The sequence below is a fragment of the Zingiber officinale genome, chromosome 8A (assembly GCF_018446385.1).
Source record: "Zingiber officinale cultivar Zhangliang chromosome 8A, Zo_v1.1, whole genome shotgun sequence".
In the NCBI taxonomy this organism is placed as follows: domain Eukaryota; kingdom Viridiplantae; phylum Streptophyta; class Magnoliopsida; order Zingiberales; family Zingiberaceae; genus Zingiber; species Zingiber officinale.
The window spans coordinates 131,682,324-131,700,097 of record NC_056000.1 but is presented as its reverse complement, the minus strand read 5'-3'; the positions used below and the strand labels follow the sequence as shown (position 1 = coordinate 131,700,097).

General features: G+C 38.4%; 1 protein-coding gene across 1 annotated transcript; it reads left to right on the top strand.

Annotated features, from left to right (window-relative positions):
• The first annotated feature begins 3,393 nt into the window (after nucleotides 1-3,393).
• LOC122011265 lies at nucleotides 3,394-15,952 on the top strand. The gene is made up of 6 exons (XM_042567657.1): nucleotides 3,394-3,453; nucleotides 14,062-14,171; nucleotides 15,289-15,317; nucleotides 15,363-15,500; nucleotides 15,586-15,677; nucleotides 15,836-15,952. The coding sequence occupies exons 1-6, from the start codon at nucleotides 3,394-3,396 to the stop codon at nucleotides 15,950-15,952; spliced, it is 546 nt and encodes a 181-aa protein (XP_042423591.1).
• Nucleotides 15,953-17,774: the final 1,822 nt, after the last annotated feature.

The window sequence follows — 17,774 nt, the reverse complement described above, 5'->3', positions numbered from 1 at the left end:
AAGTTTTAAAAGAATTTTTTAAAGTTTTTAAAAGAATTTTTTAAAGTTTTTTTAAAAAAAAATAAAAGAATTTTTTAAAGTTTTTTTAAAAAAAAATAAAAGAATTTTTTAAAAAAATTATTAAATAATTTTTTAAAGTTTTTTTAAAAAAATTTAAAATAATTTTTTAAAGCTTTTAAAAAAGTTTTTAAAAGAATTTTAAAGTTTTTAAAAGAGTTTTTAAAAGAATTTTTAGAATATTTTTAAAATAATTTTTTAAAAGTTTTTAAAAGAATTTTCAAAATAATTTTTTTTTAAAGTCTTTTTGAATTTTTAAAATAATTTTTTTAAGTTTTTAAAAGAGTTTTTAAATAAATTTTTAAAATAATTGTTTTTAGTTTTAAAAAGAATTTTTAAAATAATTTTTTTCTAGTTTTTAAAAGAGTTTTTAAAATAATGTTTTTTAAAGTTTTTTAAAGAATTTTAAAAATATTTTTTTTAAAGTTTTAAAAATATATTTTTTTAAGTTTTTAAAATAATTAAAAGTTTTTTTTAAAATAAAATTTAATTTAATTTAATTTAATTTATTTTTAATTTTAATTCAATTCAATTTAATTCAATTTAATTTAATTTAATTCAATTTAATTTAATTTAATTTTGATTTGGTTCAATTCAATTTGAAGTACTTAGTTATCTCACCCGATCTATGTTTTCAATTAGGGAAGTCTATAATTTTTGTGAGATGAATTGAGTTTAAATTTTTGGGTTTGGTTTAACTTTTTGTTAGATTTAGGTTTAGCTTTGGGCTCAACAAATAGACATTGTTTGGATAATCTTCTGGACTATGATGAGTCACCTGGACATCATTAGAGTAATCATGCCTTCGAGGTTTTCCAAATAGTCCTATCCACTGAACTTAATACAAAACTTTGGTCTAACTAGTTTGTATCCGTAAGGGATAGCTTCGGTTAGTTCCACTTAGTCAAATGCACCAGGTCGAAGCCATATCTTTCTAGACATGCATATACTAAGCTTTCCTAACGTATTATCATCCAAAACTTCACCAGTACCATAGGTCAAGTTAAATTGTTGTCCCTTTTTATTTAGTCCTAATTACCCTGTCAGATAGATTAGTTTGGTTACCCTGTCGGGTAGATTATTTTTGGAGGTGTCAACTATTCTGGAGCCTCCCCCTGAATTATTGGCCTTTATTTTTGATTTTTAGTTCTTGATTTATGTCTGCTATTTTTATATTTATAATTGACTTGATGATATTCTAAGTTTTGGTGGGTTTTGAAATATTTAGATTTTGAATTTATTGGTCTAGGTTTGTATTTTGATTTTTGATTTGATTTATTCGACTTTACATAGTATATTCTTTCTTTGGGTATGTAATATTGGTTAAGTCCTACTTACACGGTTAAGCACGCTTTCGGAACCCAAGCTTTACTTGATTATTTGTGTTGGGTTATTAACGATTTAAATGCTTTATTTGAACTTGCACTACAAGAAAAACCTTCATAGACATCGGTGGAACAACAACAGTTTTAAGCAAAAATCGATGTCTTTGAGTATTTTACACCGGTTTTTCCAAAAACCGGTGTCTATGAGCGCAGATTTTCGCTCATAGACATCGGTTTTTTAGGCGATGTCTATGAGCGCCTTTTTTCATTAATAGACACCGATTTTAACAGCGATTTTTAAAACCCGGTGTTAATAAACCAAAATAAAATAATTTAATTTTTCCACTAATACTTAGCCAAAATTTGCAACACTTCACTCTTCCCTCCAAACCTAAACATAGAGCGTCGTCCACCGTATACACTTCACTCTTCCCTCCAACACTTCACTCTTCACTCAGCCTCACCTCCCTCTTCTCCTCTCCAAGCTCTCTGCGGAGACAGATCTGAGAGTTCCTGAGATCCAGTCGCTGTCGGATCTTCCTGTCGATGAGGTAAACTTCCTTCCTCGACCCGGGATCTAGGCGATTTCTTTGCGGCAATGTACCTCTCTTGCGTTTTCCGTCGAGATCCAAGGACCTACGATTCTGGATCTACTATTTTTGTCTTCAGATTCTTGCTTAAAGTTACTGTTGGAACCCCAAGGTTGTTTTGGTATGATCAACAAGTTAAGTTAGGTCCTGTGTGTTTCTAACCTTATGTCTAAGTGTGCAGGAGCTTAGGAGCACAGGTACTCAAGCGGAAGACGCAGCTAGAGAGAAGGACAGCACGCGGTGCGTCCGAGGGATGAGGTGCTGCGGAAGAGTACCCCGGTGGACGAGAAGGAAACGTGCGGTGGTTCCGAGGGACGAAAGCCAGAGCGGAATATTGCTCAGGGAGCAAGAGACGCAGCTAGCGAGAAGGTCAGCACGGGGTGCGACCGAGGGACGAAGACTGCGGATGAGTACGCTGGTGGACGAGAAGAAAACATGCGGCGATTCCGAGGGACGAGAAGCCAACGCGGAAGGCTGCTCGAGAAGACCGGAACTTGGGTTTGGGTGAGCCCTTTTCCGGATAGTAGAGATCACCCAAGCGAGCGGATCCGGAGGAGAAGAACCGGACCGGGGCGGGACTGAACCAGAGAAGAGGTCCCGGATGAAAAAGTCAACATCTGTTGACTTTGGGCTCCGGGGCGCCCGGAGCCCTCTGGGGCGCCCGGAACCCTTCCGGGCGCCCGGACCAGACTTTTGACCAGGATCAAGATTTGACTCGATCTGATCGTTGTGGGATAAAGTTTATCCCCCAGGGCACCCGGAACCCCTTCGGGATGCCCCGACCAAGGTTATAAATATAGCCTTGGTCCAAAAGCTTTTCAACGAACTCTGAATTGTAATTCCAACGCTTGTAAGCTTTAGTCTAAAGTTGAGCTTCTGTTTTCTGCGCTTCAACGATGTACGAGGCTTCTCCGCCTGAAGGAGTTTTTAGTGAGCTTAATCTTCCTTGGATTAACAATCACATTGGTTGTAACCAAGTAAATCCTTGTGCCTTGCTTTTTCTTTATGATTTTAATTTATCGGCTTACTTTATATATACAAGTGTTAGCTTAAAGAGTTTGAGGAAGGGTTGTTTTGTTTTTATTTTACAGGACTATCCAACAACCCCCTTCTAGCTGGTTGCAACGGTCCTACAATTACTGTGTTTGAGTTTTTTTTCATTATCTTGTGGGTCCAACGGTGCCTCAGATCGAGCTGCCTTTCCGATCTTGTTGCTCCTTCTGGTAATTTCGCTTTTCTACTTTCAGATATGTACGATTTATCTGCTGCATTTAGTTTAATTTCTCCTCGGATCCATCTTGTATTAGCTTTGCAGGTTGTGACCTATTGTTTTAACATGCGGAAGGAAGAACTTGCTTTTTTCCATTTAGGGTTTACTACTTATGTCGTCTTGGTGTTTATTAAATTATTACTTGGTTATGATGTTGAAAAAGCTTAAAATTAGCTTCCATCGTCGCCATTCTGCCGGGAAGTTCTTCAAGGTCTTGATTATTAATTCTGTGCTAGGGCATAAAAAATTGAAGTTTTTTTTGTTCGACAACCGTTTCACCACTGAAATGACCAAGGGTTTCATGGTGCCGTATCCTTGGTTCCTCTCAAGGGAAATGCCCGTCCATTGGGTTGATTAAGACACGTTAATGTTCTTTATCTCGGGATATTACTGAATTGTATCTGTCGATGATGACGACTTAGAAATTCATGTGCTGCCTAGAGCCAATCATTTGATGATTGTATTTTGGACTTATTGTATCATATTCTATATAAATAAAGGCATTTTGATTTTGGTTATTATACTTACTTGTATTGGTGCCAAATAAACTAAGTATAATAATGTCCTTGAGTAGACGGTTCTCACCTATATCAATTGGTTAGTTGAACCGATAGTGAGATGATATAGGGAACACTACTCTTAATCATTCCTAGTCGAGTATTAACATTCAGGGACAATGTTAATGCAATAAGACTAGCATGTATGTCAACTCGATGACTTGATCTCACAAGTCATGGATATAGAGATATCAAGTTGACACATGGGTATACATTAGAGAATGTATACTGAATGACCCGCCATGAGAAAGTATCATGGATCGTTATATGAGTGTCATATACTTTCTCATGTGGCTATTAGTATGACTACTAGTCCTTAGACCTGAAGTCACCATAGATCCCTACATAAGGAGTTATGTACTTTGGTTTCGTCAAACGTCACCCGTAACTGGGTGGACTATAAAGGCGATTACTGGGTATATAACAAATTATGCAGAGAGATATGAGTGATGTAGATGAGATCTATCCCTCCCATATGACGGGAGTGACATCGGTATTCTTGATAGAGTTAGACCACGAAGTGCATGGCCATGCCCAAATGAGTCAACATGAGATGTTGAGCTCATTTGATCGAGTGAGTCTACTTGGAGTTCAAGATTTAGATTGATTAGAGGATGACACGGTGTATGCCTCACATTGATCAATCTAGATGTCTAGGATAGAAGGACACTTGTCATATATTGTGAGGAGTCACAATTAGTAGTCACAAGGTGATGTTGGATCTCAACATTCTTGTAACTTGGGTAGTAATGATGTGTTGCTAGATACCGCTCATTACTTATGCTCCTAAATGAGTTTAGGGCATTGCCAACGTTCAAAAGAACCTATATGGTCACACACTTAGGACAATTAGATGGAGATTAGGTTCATATGATGAACCAAGAGGATTAGATTCATTTGATGAATCAAATTGGATTAAGAGTAATCCTAATTGGGCTAACTTGAGTTGGACTCAAGTGGATTCATGTATTCAATGAGTCTAATTTAGATTATGACTCATTAAATCAACTTAATTTAATGAATTAGATTCATTATATTAAGTTGGCTTGAATAAAAAAGGTTAGATTAGATCAACCATGGAAGAGATTTGGTCAAGTTTGACTTGACTTGAGAGGAAGATTAAAAGTCAAGTTTGACTTGACTTTATGCCACCTCATTGGTGAGTTGGCATTGATGTGGACCAATGATGTTACTCCACATCATCATGGGTGCCACCTCATGGAAGTTACAAAGCCATTTTCTTTAATAGCTTCACATTAATTGCACTTAATGCAATTTTTGGGAGTTACACAATTTGAAGTGGCCGACCACTTTTGAATGGGAAATGAATTGATTTTCCTCATTCAAGTGCATTATTCCTTATTCTTCCTCTTGGAGCTCTCTCCCTCTCCCTCTCCTCCTCTTCTTGCCGTGACCTATCAAGGTGCTAGCACACCTTTGTTTAGGTCTTCTCCACCTAAGTTGTTCGTGTGGATACTTTTAGAGGAGTATCTATCTTGATACTCTTGAGATCCGGCACCGTTTGGACGAGCGGGAACGCGAAGGGCTTCGCTTCAAAGGTATAACTCGTTTCATGTAGATCTAGGAGTAGATCTAAGTAGAAACTCATACTCATAATTTTGTTTTGAAATCTTTTCTTCGCACGAGATCCGTTGGCTAGGGTGATTCGGGGTTTCCGCGACGCGAAAAAGCGGTTTTCGCGGCCCGAAAAATCCAACAGTGGTATCAGAGCCACGTGCGAAGCGAGTACGAGTTTAGATTCATATTTTTATGAAAAATATAGATCTGTAAACTTTATGTAAATTCATGTTTTTTATAATTTTAATGGGTAATTTTCTCGTAGAAGCGAAGCACAAGTGTTTCCGCACTTGTAGGCTTTGACTATTGAGAAGTTTTTCCAAAAACGGTAATGTTTCGACCCAAAATATTTTGGGACAGCGGGCTAAGGCGCTCTTGGATCGCTTAGGAGCAACTCGCGATGGTTAGATCGTGGGTAGGAGTACTACCCCTAACCCCGCAAGGAGATTTGCTCCGCGATTGCGCCCGAAATCGCTAATCGGGACCGCCGGGAAAAATTTACTCATAAAATCTATAAAATTATGAAAAATAAATAATTTTGAATTATATATTATTTTTGTGAAAGTCATGGCTCAAAGACCCAATTCGATTGGACAATTGTGTTGTAATTCATAATACGGCCTGTGTGCCGTTATGTGATGTGCGTGCTTGTATTTTATTTTTATTTTATTTTCGCGACCTGTGCGTTGTGCCTTTCTCTTATATTCTGGTTGTAAATTAGATTTAGACTCGAATGTAACTCGAGTTTCAAAATTGTAATGTAATTTTGAAGCGGTGGAAGGTCCACACGAGACGGAGTTACGAGGAGGGCGCGAGCAACACAAGGTGGTCAAAGGAAGAAGCTTGAGAAGCTGTTGACCTTAGGTTGACCATCCGATCTTCTCATTGGCTTGAGAAGATCGTAGTAGGGCCATGACTAAATCACAAATTAATTTAATTAATTGCTTTTGTGTGTATGTGATGCATGCTAGTTAATTAAGTAATTAATTAGTGCATAACGATTAGATTAGATCTAAGTCGTGCACATGATGCACCCCACGATTATATTAGATCTAAATCAAGTATTTGATACGCATCATCATTTAGATTATATCTAAGTCACGTCAACTCTAATGCCTACCGTGCCATGATACCTACTACTACCTCGATCGCATGTAGTTGTTGAATCTGCCAAAGCAGAGCAACACATACTATCTTGGTAGGGTACGGAGGGACAATCTTGGTCCCGCCTATCAACGCATGGGTGAGTACAACTCAATTAGATTGAGTATTCCTAGTTAACTCGGTTGGATCGAGTATAACTATAGACATTCTTCCAACGGTTGGAAAGTTAGGTCAAAATCACATATATATTAACTCTCGGGCGTATTAGCCAAAGCTAACTCGAGTTTTAATATAAATGCGGATTTTGATTCTATAAACAAGAGTTGCATAGAGATGTAATTGGTAATCGTTACCTACCGATCATACTAAGTCTTGGGCGTATTAGCCAAAGCTAACTCAAGGGTTAGTATGATGTGGATCTTGTCCCACATGAATTATAGAATTCAGTGGGAGCATCATTTAGTTAAAGGCCTAATTAAATGATTAAGAATATGATACTTATTTCTGCATTTATTTCTGTTGTAGAATTGCCATGACGTCGAACACGAACACCTTCTCCCTGCGATCTGTCCTCGAGAAGGACAAGCTCAACGGAGCAAACTTCCTGGACTGGTACAGGAACCTGAGAATAGTTCTCACCCAAGAACGTAAACTGCACGTTCTTGAGCAGCCCATTCCGGAGGCTCCTCCTGCCACTGCCCCGCGAGCTGACCGAGATGCTTTCAAGAAGCATCAAGATGACGCATTAGATGTGTCTTGTCTAATGCTCGCGACCATGAACTCTGAGCTTCAGAAGCAACACGAGTTAATGGGCACTTACGATATGGTTGAACATCTTCGTCAACTATATCAAGGTCAAGCGAGGCATGAGATATTTGAGATCTCAAGGGCACTGTTTCAGTGCAAGATGTCAGACGGGGCTCCAGTAGGCCCATATGTACTCAAAATGATTGGGGTACATAGAGAACCTACAAAGGTTGGGGTTCCCTCTTGGCCAAGAGCTGGCCACTGACCTAATCTTACAATCCTTGCCGGATAGCTACAGTCAATTCGTTCTAAACTACAATATGAACGAGATTGACAAGTCACTGCCCGAGCTGCTTAGCATGTTAAGAACTGCTGAGCTAAACCTTAAGAAGGCGAAGCCCAACATTGTTCTGATGGTTCAGAAACATAAGGGCAAGGGCAAGCCCAAAGGCAAGGGAAAGTCCCAAGCCAAGGGCAAAGGCAAGGCACTGAAGCCTAAAGGAGGGGTTGCCAAGGATGCTACCTGCTTCCACTGCGGTCAGACCGGGCACTGGAAGAGGAACTGCAAAGTATACTTGGAGGATCTTAAGAAGAAGCGAAGTGAGACTTCCACTTCAGGTATATATGTTATAGAAGTCAATCTATCTATTTCTACATAATGGGTATTAGATACTGGATGTGCTTCTCACATTTGTACTGATGTGCAGGCGCTGAGAAATAGCAGGGCATTGACAAAGGGTGAGGTGGACCTACGAGTAGGCAATGGAGCACGGGTTGCTGCTGTTGCTGTAGGGACTTACTTTCTATCTCTGCCCTCTGGCATGTACTAGAGTTAGTCGATTGTTGTTATGTGCCTGCATTAACTAAGAACATTATATCAGTTTCTTGTTTGGACAAGAAAGGTTTCTCGTTTACAATAAAGAACAAATGTTGTTCTGTCTTTTTAAACGATATGTTCTATTGTAGTGCATCTCTGATAAACGGACTCTATATTCTAGACCTTGAGAGCCCTATCTATAACATAAATACCAAGAGGTTCAAGTCAAATGACATGAACCAAACCTACCTCTGGCATTGTCGCTTAGGTCATATAAATGACAAGCGCTTATCCCAGCTCCATAAGGATGGTATGCTGGACTCATTTGATTTTGAATCATATGAGGTATGCGAGTCATGCCTACGAGGCAAGATGACCAAGACTCCCTTTAGTGGGCACAGCGAGAGAGCGACTGATTTGTTAGGATTTATACATAGTGATGTATGTGTCCCTTTCAATGTCGCTGCTAGAGGCGGTTATAGATACTTCATCACATTTACTGATGACTTCAGTAGATATGGTTATGTGTACTTGATGACACATAAGTCTGAATCCTTTGAAAAGTTCAAAGAATTCAAGAATGAAGTACAGAACCAGCTTGGCAAGAGTATTAAGATACTTCGATCAGATCGAGGTGGAGAATATCTTAGCCATGAGTTTCGTGACTACCTAGCTGAGTGTGGGATCCTATCCCAACTCACTCCTCCTGGAACACCACAGTGGAATGGTGTATCCGAAAGGAGGAATCGTACCCTATTAGATATGGTATGATCGATGATGAGTCACACAGATCTTCTGACATACCTTTGGGGCTATGCTCTAGACACGGCAGCTTTTATACTCAACCGAGTTCCATCCAAGGCCGTGATAAAGACACTATATAGGATATGGACTGGGAGAGATGCCCAGGTGTCTTTCATGAGGATTTGGGGTTGTGAGGCTTACGTTCGACGTCAAGTCTCAGACAAATTAGGACCCAAATCCGACAAGTGCTACTTTATTGGATATCCCAAGGAAACTAAGAGATATTACTTCTGCATTCCAAGTCAGCACAAGGTAGTTGTGGCAAAGACTGGGGTCTTTCTAGAAAGGGACTTTGTTTCTAGAAAGACTAGTGGGAGCGCGTTCGATCTTGAAGAAGTTCAAGATGCGAACAATTGCACTGATGCCTCGATGGAAATTGAACTGGAACCACAAAGTGTTGTGGATGATGTTGTTCCACAAGGAGTTGAGGAACAACAACCAGTTCAAGTAGACATACCTCTTCGCAGGTCTGATAGGGTACGTCGTTAGCCTGAGAGATACTCATTTCTCTTGTCTGACCATGATGACGTTGTGCTCATAGAGGATGAGCCTACCACCTATCAGGAAGCTGTGATGAGACCAGATTTTGAGAAATGGCTAGAGGCCATGAGATCCGAGATGGAATCCATGTACACCAACCAAGTATGGACTTTGGTTGATCCACCTGAAGGGGTAAAACCCATTGGGTGTAAATGGGTCTTTAAGAGAAAGACTGACATGGATGGACTTATTTATAAGGGTCGCTTGGTAGCTAAAGGTTTCAAGCAGATTCATGGTATTGACTATGATGAAACCTTTTCTCCAGTAGCGATGTTTAAGTCCATTCGGATCATGCTTGCTATTGCAGCCTACCATGACTATGAGATATGGCAGATGGATGTCAAAACCGCGTTTCTGAATGGAAACCTACTCGAGGATGTGTACATGACACAACCTGAGGGTTTTGTAGATCCTACTAGTAGAGTATGCAAGCTGCATAGGTCCATTTATGGACTAAAGCAAGCTTCTCGGAGCTGGAATCTTCGATTCGATGATGCAATCAAACAGTTTGGTTTCATCAAGAATGAAGATGAGCCTTGTGTCTACAAGAAGGTTGTAGGGGATACAGTTGTCTTCCTCATATTGTATGTGGATGACATATTACTCATTGGGAAGGACATCCCTATGCTTCAGTCTGTCAAGACCTGGCTAGGGCGTTGCTTCTCAATGAAGGACTTAGGTGAGGCATCCCGCATTCTAGGGATACAGATCTATAGAGATAGATATAAGAGATTACTTGGCCTAAGTCAGAGTACATACATTGACAAGGTACTCCTACGGTTTGCCATACAGAACTCCAAGAAGGGATTTCTGCCAATGTCACATGACGTGAGTCTTTCGAAGACTCAAGGGCCCTCTTCTAGAGAGGAGAGAGACCGCATGGATCAGATCTCTTATGCCTCAGCCATAGGATCGATCATGTACGCCATGCTATGTACTCGACCTGATGTCTCGTATGCTTTGAGCATGACGAGCAGATACCAGTCAAATCCAGGTGAAAGTCACTGGATAGTGGTCAAGAATATTCTTAAGTACTTAAGAAGGACTAAAGAATATTTCTTGATATATGGAGGCAATGATGAGCTAGCTGTAAAGGGTTACAGTGATGCTAGCTTCCAAACTGACCAGGATGACTATAGATCGCAGTCGAGGTTCATATTTTGCATTAATGGTGGTGTTGTCAGCTGGAAGAGTTCGAAGCAGGATATAGTAGCTGATTCTACAACAGAAGCCGAGTACATAGGAGGCAGTTTGGATCCGCAAGTTCATCATTGAACTTGGGGTGGTTCCTAGCATTGCTGACCCCATTGAGCTCTATTGTGACAACAATGGAGCTATAGCACAGGCGAAGGAACCTCGCTCACACCAGCAGACCAAACACATACTACGGCGCTTCCATCTCATTCGAGAGATCATCGAGAGAGGAGATGTGAAAATTTGCAGAGTACCTACAGAGGCTAACATCGCAGATCCCTTGACCAAGGCTTTGGCACAGAAGAAGAATGATGGTCACACTAGGTCATTTGGGCTTAGAGCCTACACTGATTGGCACTAGTGCTAGTGGGAGATTGTTAGCTAGAGCCCTAGAGACAATCATTTGATGATTGTATTTTGGACTTATTGTATCATATTCTATATAAATAAAGGTATTTTGATTTTGGTTATTATACTTACTTGTATTTGTGCCAAATAAACTAAGTATAATAATATCCTTGAGTAGACGATTCTCACCTATATCAATCGGTTAGTTGAACCGATAGTGAGATGATATAGGGAATACTACTCTTAATCACTCCTAGTCGAGTATTAACATTCAGGGACAATGTTAATGCAATAAGACTAGCATGTATGTCAACTCGATGACTTGATCTCACAAGTCATGGATATAGAGATATCAAGTTGACACATGGGTATACATTAGAGAATGTATACTGAATGACCCGCCATGAGAAAGTATCATGGATCGTTATATGAGTGTCATATACTTTCTCATGTGGCTATTAGTATGACTACTAGTCCTTAGACCTGAAGTCACCATAGATCCCTACATAAGGAGTTATGTACTTTGGTTTCGTCAAACGTCACCCGTAACTGGGTGGACTATAAAGGCGATTACTGGGTATATAACAAATTATGCAGAGAGATGTGAGTGATGTAGATGAGATCTATCCCTCCCATATGACGGGAGTGACATCGATATTCTTGATAGAGTTAGACCACGAAGTGCATGGCCATGCCCAAATGAGTCAACATGAGATGTTGAGCTCATTTGATCGAGTGAGTCTACTTGGAGTTCAAGATTTAGATTGATTAGAGGATGACACGGTGTATGCCTCACATTGATCAATCTAGATGTCTAGGATAGAAGGACACTTGTCATATATTGTGAGGAGTCACAATTAGTAGTCACAAGGTGATGTTGGATCTCAACATTCTTGTAACTTGGGTAGTAATGATGTGTTGCTAGATACCGCTCATTACTTATGCTCCTAAATGAGTTTAGGGCATTGCCAACGTTACAAGAACCTATAGGGTCACACACTTAGGACAATTAGATGGAGATTAGGTTCATATGATGAACCAAGAGGATTAGATTCATTTGATTAATCAAATTGGATTAAGAGTAATCCTAATTGGGCTAACTTGAGTTGGACTCAAGTGGATTCATGTATTCAATGAGTCTAATTTAGATTATGACTCATTAAATCAACTTAATTTAATGAATTAGATTCATTATATTAAGTTGGCTTGAATAAAAAAGGTTAGATTAGATCAACCATGGAAGAGATTTGGTCAAGTTTGACTTGACTTGAGAGGAAGATTAAAAGTCAAGTTTGACTTGACTTTATGCCATCTCATTGGTGAGTTGGCATTGATGTGGACCAATGATGTTACTCCACATCATCATGGGTGCCACCTCATGGAAGTTACAAAGCCATTTTCTTTAATAGCTTCACATTAATTGCACTTAATGCAATTTTTGGGAGTTACACAATTTGAAGTGGCCGGCCACTTTTGAATAGGGCTGGAAAAAAATATCGAAATACCGAAATACCGAAAAATCGTACCGAAAAAATACCGTATATACCGAAATTTTCGGTATACCGAAAAATTCGGTACGATATCATACCGTACCGAATTTGTCGGTAACGGTAACGGTAAGGATTTAAAATATTTCGGTATACCGAAATACCGAGTAACTATAGATTAAATGATTAATTTAGATTCCCCTAAAGCTTAAATCAAACCCTAAACGGCCCTAAACCATGTTCTCTCCTTGCGCCGTCGGCGCACACGTCGCGACTCGCGATTCTTTCCTTCCACAGTCGACCACCGCACATAGTCGCCGGAGAAGATGCACAACAACTTAGAAACTTCTTCTCCAGCCCTAATATTTTTTCCCTTCATTGAATCTGAAGAAATCTAATCACCGAGCTCTGTTCTGAGAGTTATGCTTGCGCAAGTTCTTGTCCGATTTTCCAGTGAGTTTTAGCTTTTGTTTCTTTGGTGGATTTATGGTATTTTTAGTAGGGATTGAAGCCTATATGCTTCCCCTATTTTTCCAGCTAGCATTTAGTTATTTCTGGCAAGATTTCGACGAGTCTCCGGCGAGTCACCAACCTGGGACCATTAGCTACTGGTTTAATCTTCAATCTTACATATTTGGGTCCGAAATTCAAACTCTTATTCTTATATGATCACTGCCCTTCATTACAAGACAATTATTTTTTTATATATTATATGTAATATATATATAACTAATGCATGACGGTATTTTACCGATACCGTACTGACATTTCGGTATACCGAAATTCGGTATACCGAAATGTCGGTACGGTATCGGTATCAATTTTTAGAATACCAATTTTTTCGGTACGGTATACGGTATTCGATTTTGGATACGGTATACCGTACCGACCCAGGCCTACTTTTGAATGGGAAATGAATTGATTTTCCTCATTCAGGTGCATTATTCCTTCTTCTTCCTCTTGGAGCTCTCTCCCTCTCCCTCTCCTCCTCTTCTTGCCGTGACCTATCAAGGTGCTAGCACACCTTTGTTTAGGTCTTCTCCACCTAAGTTGTTCGTGTGGATACTTCTAGAGGAGTATCTATCTTGATACTCTTGAGATCCGGCACCGTTTGGACGAGCGGGAACGCGAAGGGCTTCGCTTCAAAGGTATAACTCATTTCATGTAGATCTAGGAGTAGATCTAAGTAGAAACTCATACTCGTAATTTTGTTTTGAAATCTTTTCTTCGCACGAGATCCGTTGGCTAGGGTGATTCGGGGTTTCCGCGACGCGAAAAAGTGATTTTCGCGGCCCGAAAAATGCAACAGTCGCCATTCCGCTGGGAAGTTCTTCAAGGTCTTGATTATTAATTCTGTGCTAGGGCATAAAAAATTGAAGTTTTTGTTGTTCGACAACGGTTTCACCACTGAAATGACCAAGGGTTTCATGGTGTCGTATCCTTGGTTCCTCTCAAGGGAAATGCCCGTCCATTGGGTTGATTAAGACACGTTAATGTTCTTTATCTCGGGATATTACTGAATTGTATCTGTTGATGATGACGACTTAGAAATTCATGTGCTGCTGGAAATAAATGGTGTCGAACAAGACTGACATTTTGTGTTTGGATTATTTGTATGTTCTTTAATTTGCTTGCAATTTAAGGAAAGAAGGTATTTGCTGAAAGAATTTCCGGAGCTTATTCGCATTAGCGATCCCGTCAAGGTCCTTAAGGTGGGATGTGGAAATGGGAGCACTGTCCTTCCTATCTTACGGTGATGATTCTTTGTCTTTACCATCTTTTTCTTTGCAAATTAGGTTTCTTTTATGTCTTTTAGAGAAATAGAAATAAATCCAAAATGAGAAAAAGGATTGAGATGTTTGACTCCTGAACTCAGGTTGGACTAGAGTTTGGTCTTGAACTTAGATGGGAACCATGCCGAGCTAAACTGCTTTGATTCAGGAAAATGGTGCAAACTATATTAAATCAGAATGGAGCCTTTTGGTTTAGGAAAATGATTCTCTTTGTTCACATCACCTAAAACATTCTCCTTCTTCCCTTTTATTTTTTGATTAATATAATAGTAGATGTAACTTGTAAGCATTCTTTGCGGATTTGGACCTCAAATCCCAAATAGGGAAAGCCATTACTAGCCTAAGGAATGGTCTGGTAGCTGAATGACATGATCTCAGCCTTAATTTATATGATGCACAGTGTTTATGCTAAGTCATAGTTCAAATGACTTTATCTTGACTCGTTTTAGTAATTTGTAGACAATCTTAGCAACTCAGCTAAATATTTATGAGTCTAAAATTTCACTCAATTGCTAGAAGTGGGTGTATTGTTTGGGAAGAGTTCAACATTTTTAGGCATCCATTTGCTTTCACACACTGTCATTAAATTCACCACTGTTCCTTGTGTGTTCATTGATTTGTTATAAACATGTCAACCTTCTTTTTTATGATGACAAAACACAAGTTATGACATATTATAAATTGCTCGACCAGCTTATTCTATTTTTGGCATGTTTCTGGAATGAGTTAGCTGTATTATGTCATTTCATGTTATGCTAATGGGTCCTCAAACTTTAAATACCATCTATTCTCAATTATGAGAATGTAAATTATGTGCTTAGCACTACATATTTAATAAATATTTCATGTTCACTTTTTAATATTTAATTATTTGTAAATTTTTGTCAGGTGTTTTTTGTTCTGTATTAATAGATAGTATTATCCCAGTTAAGACCCATTAATGAAAGTCTATAATCTAATTTGCACGCATGACTTGAATCATTGGAATAGTAATCATTATCTATAGCATTTGACTTTAGTCTCCTTTCTGTTTGTTTAAGTTTATGCACTTGTACCAATAATAATATTGTTGTTCAGTGCAAAGCAGAATATTACAGTCTATGCTTGCGATTTTAGTGAATAGGTCCTTAGAAAAGCAGAAGAGATGATAGCCACTGGAAGTGCTATTTCTCTAGTGCCTCGGTTCTTCACTTTCTTGCTTGATGTCTCTGTAAATGATTTCCCTGATTGGTTATTCTACACTTCTTGTAGAAGGAATTCATCTCCAGAGTCAGCTAATTTCTCATCAGGTTGGTCTTAGATTTCAACTTGTAGCATGAAACCTTAATCTCATCCTCATCTTGTTATGCAGAATTTTATTTTCCTTCATTTTAGATTCTAGAGGAGAAAACTTGGAAATGTCACACATGTCAGCCTTCTTAAGAGAAGATCAGTGTTGCATTGGTGGAGTTGATTTCGTAACAATGGTAAGTTAGCCTTAGATTTCCAGTTGCAATGATAAAACAGTCGATTATTTATACATGTTTGCTGGGCTTTTTAATCTCTGTACATGTCCCTTTCTATAATATGTGACCAATTCTTACTTCCTACTCTTATTCTCATACCATTTTTTGATCCTTAGCAGAAACATATCTGCTACCAACAATTTCTGAGATTGATAGATTGCCTCCATCACTGTAAACGTAATAATACTGATTTAGAGCACTGGGGGCCTTTTCTGCATTCGCTTCTAGCTGAATAATGATTAGAGCTTTGATCACATTAGTTCATCTACTGTTTCGGTTCATTTTCTCCAGAGCTCTCTAGGTGAGAAAAAACCTTAAGAATAGTAAACATCTAGCTGTGGTGATCTTGTTGTTTAGGTTCAAAAACAACAGCTAGTTTATACCGTTATTTTTATTGCCAGAAGAAAATTTGACACATTACCCTTCACTGATAATTTTCATTCACAATAGGAGATTGCAAGACACTCATGTTTGCACATATTAGCCCAAGTTCAGCAGATTTAGGTGAAACATTATGCTCACTAAACTTTGCTAGCAGAGTCCGAGGCATTGAACATGGTCCTGTCTGAAAGCAGACAGATTTAGCAGAGAGTTTCAAGCTTAAACAAATGGTATATCTGTTTTGACTGCATATTGGGCTACTGTTGCTAGTTTTAAAATTTTGTTCTATTTGGCAATACATATGTAGGTTTTGTATCTTCTGCAATTATGTGATGCCTAATAAGAGTTATTGTAAAGGCTGATAAGCTCCTTCAGAGTGAAAAAGAAAACATAAGGTTGAATGAAAGCTTGCAATTGATGCAGCTGAAATACGCATCTCGAGAGAATGTTTTCAAAACATTGCAAGATAAGTAAAGTTAGTCAACCCAGTGCAAAAAGTAAAGTTAGTCATAACAAAGTTGTAGTGACCAAATTGCCCACATACTTTTATTAGTCTAGCTTATGAGGAATTTGAATGGCCTCAAGAAGGTGATCCAACTGATAGTAATTGAACCAAATGAAGATAGTGTGAATAAATTATTTTATATATTCCAAGAAAAATCATAATAATCTACTATACACCATGCATCACTATATTTAGCTTCTTTGAAATTAGTTGACTTATAACAGATTATTTCAAATGTGCAGATCAAAGAAGCTGAGCAAACAAGTAAAAATTACCAGCAAAAGGTTACTTATCTCATTTTCAATCTCTATTTGAGTAGAATTTACAGCATCTTTAATTTCCCTTATGTAAGCAACAAACTACTTTATATCCATATTAACTATTTTATTCTATTCAGGTAAGAGAACTGGAGAATCAATTAAATGGTGAGAGGACAACCAAGAAGGATGTTGCAAAGTTCCCAAAGCCTCCAATGGCTCCTTTAAGATGGAGGCCTTCTTTACAAAGAATCACCAATCAGTTGTCACCCTCAGGACATCAAACAAGCAGAGGTGCCCATCCAGTAATAGATAAAGAGAATTGTCTATTAACAAATAAACTACTGGGGAAGATTTAGTTAAATCTCTGCACAGAGCAAGTAGGATAACATTGGCACCGGTAAGAAGAATATTTGTGTACTATCTATTGCCTTTTAATGTTGTAAGAAGAATAGTTATGTGTAATTTGTGGATACTGACTTGATGTGCACAATATCTATTATCTTTTTATGTTGTAAGAAGAATATTTATGTGTTGGTGATATGGATATTGACTTGATGTGTTTAGATACATCGATGCATTTTTATTTGTGATTTTCTTAGTGAATTAATAATATTAACTTAATTTTATGATTTGTTTGGTGATAATATTGGTTTTTCACTATTTCAGAAATCGAATTTGTGTCGTTAAACAATACTGATATTACATCGGTTTTCCATCGCTGCAAAACCGGTGTCATTAACTAATATTACATCGGTCGTATACTGCTGTCAAAACTGGTGTTATTAACATATAATATTACATCGGTTTTACACCCGATGTCGTTAAGTGATACTACACTGATTTTAACCCGATGTCTAAAATGACAGACCTTTTACATCGCCTTCATAGACATCGGTCAAAAATGTAATAGAC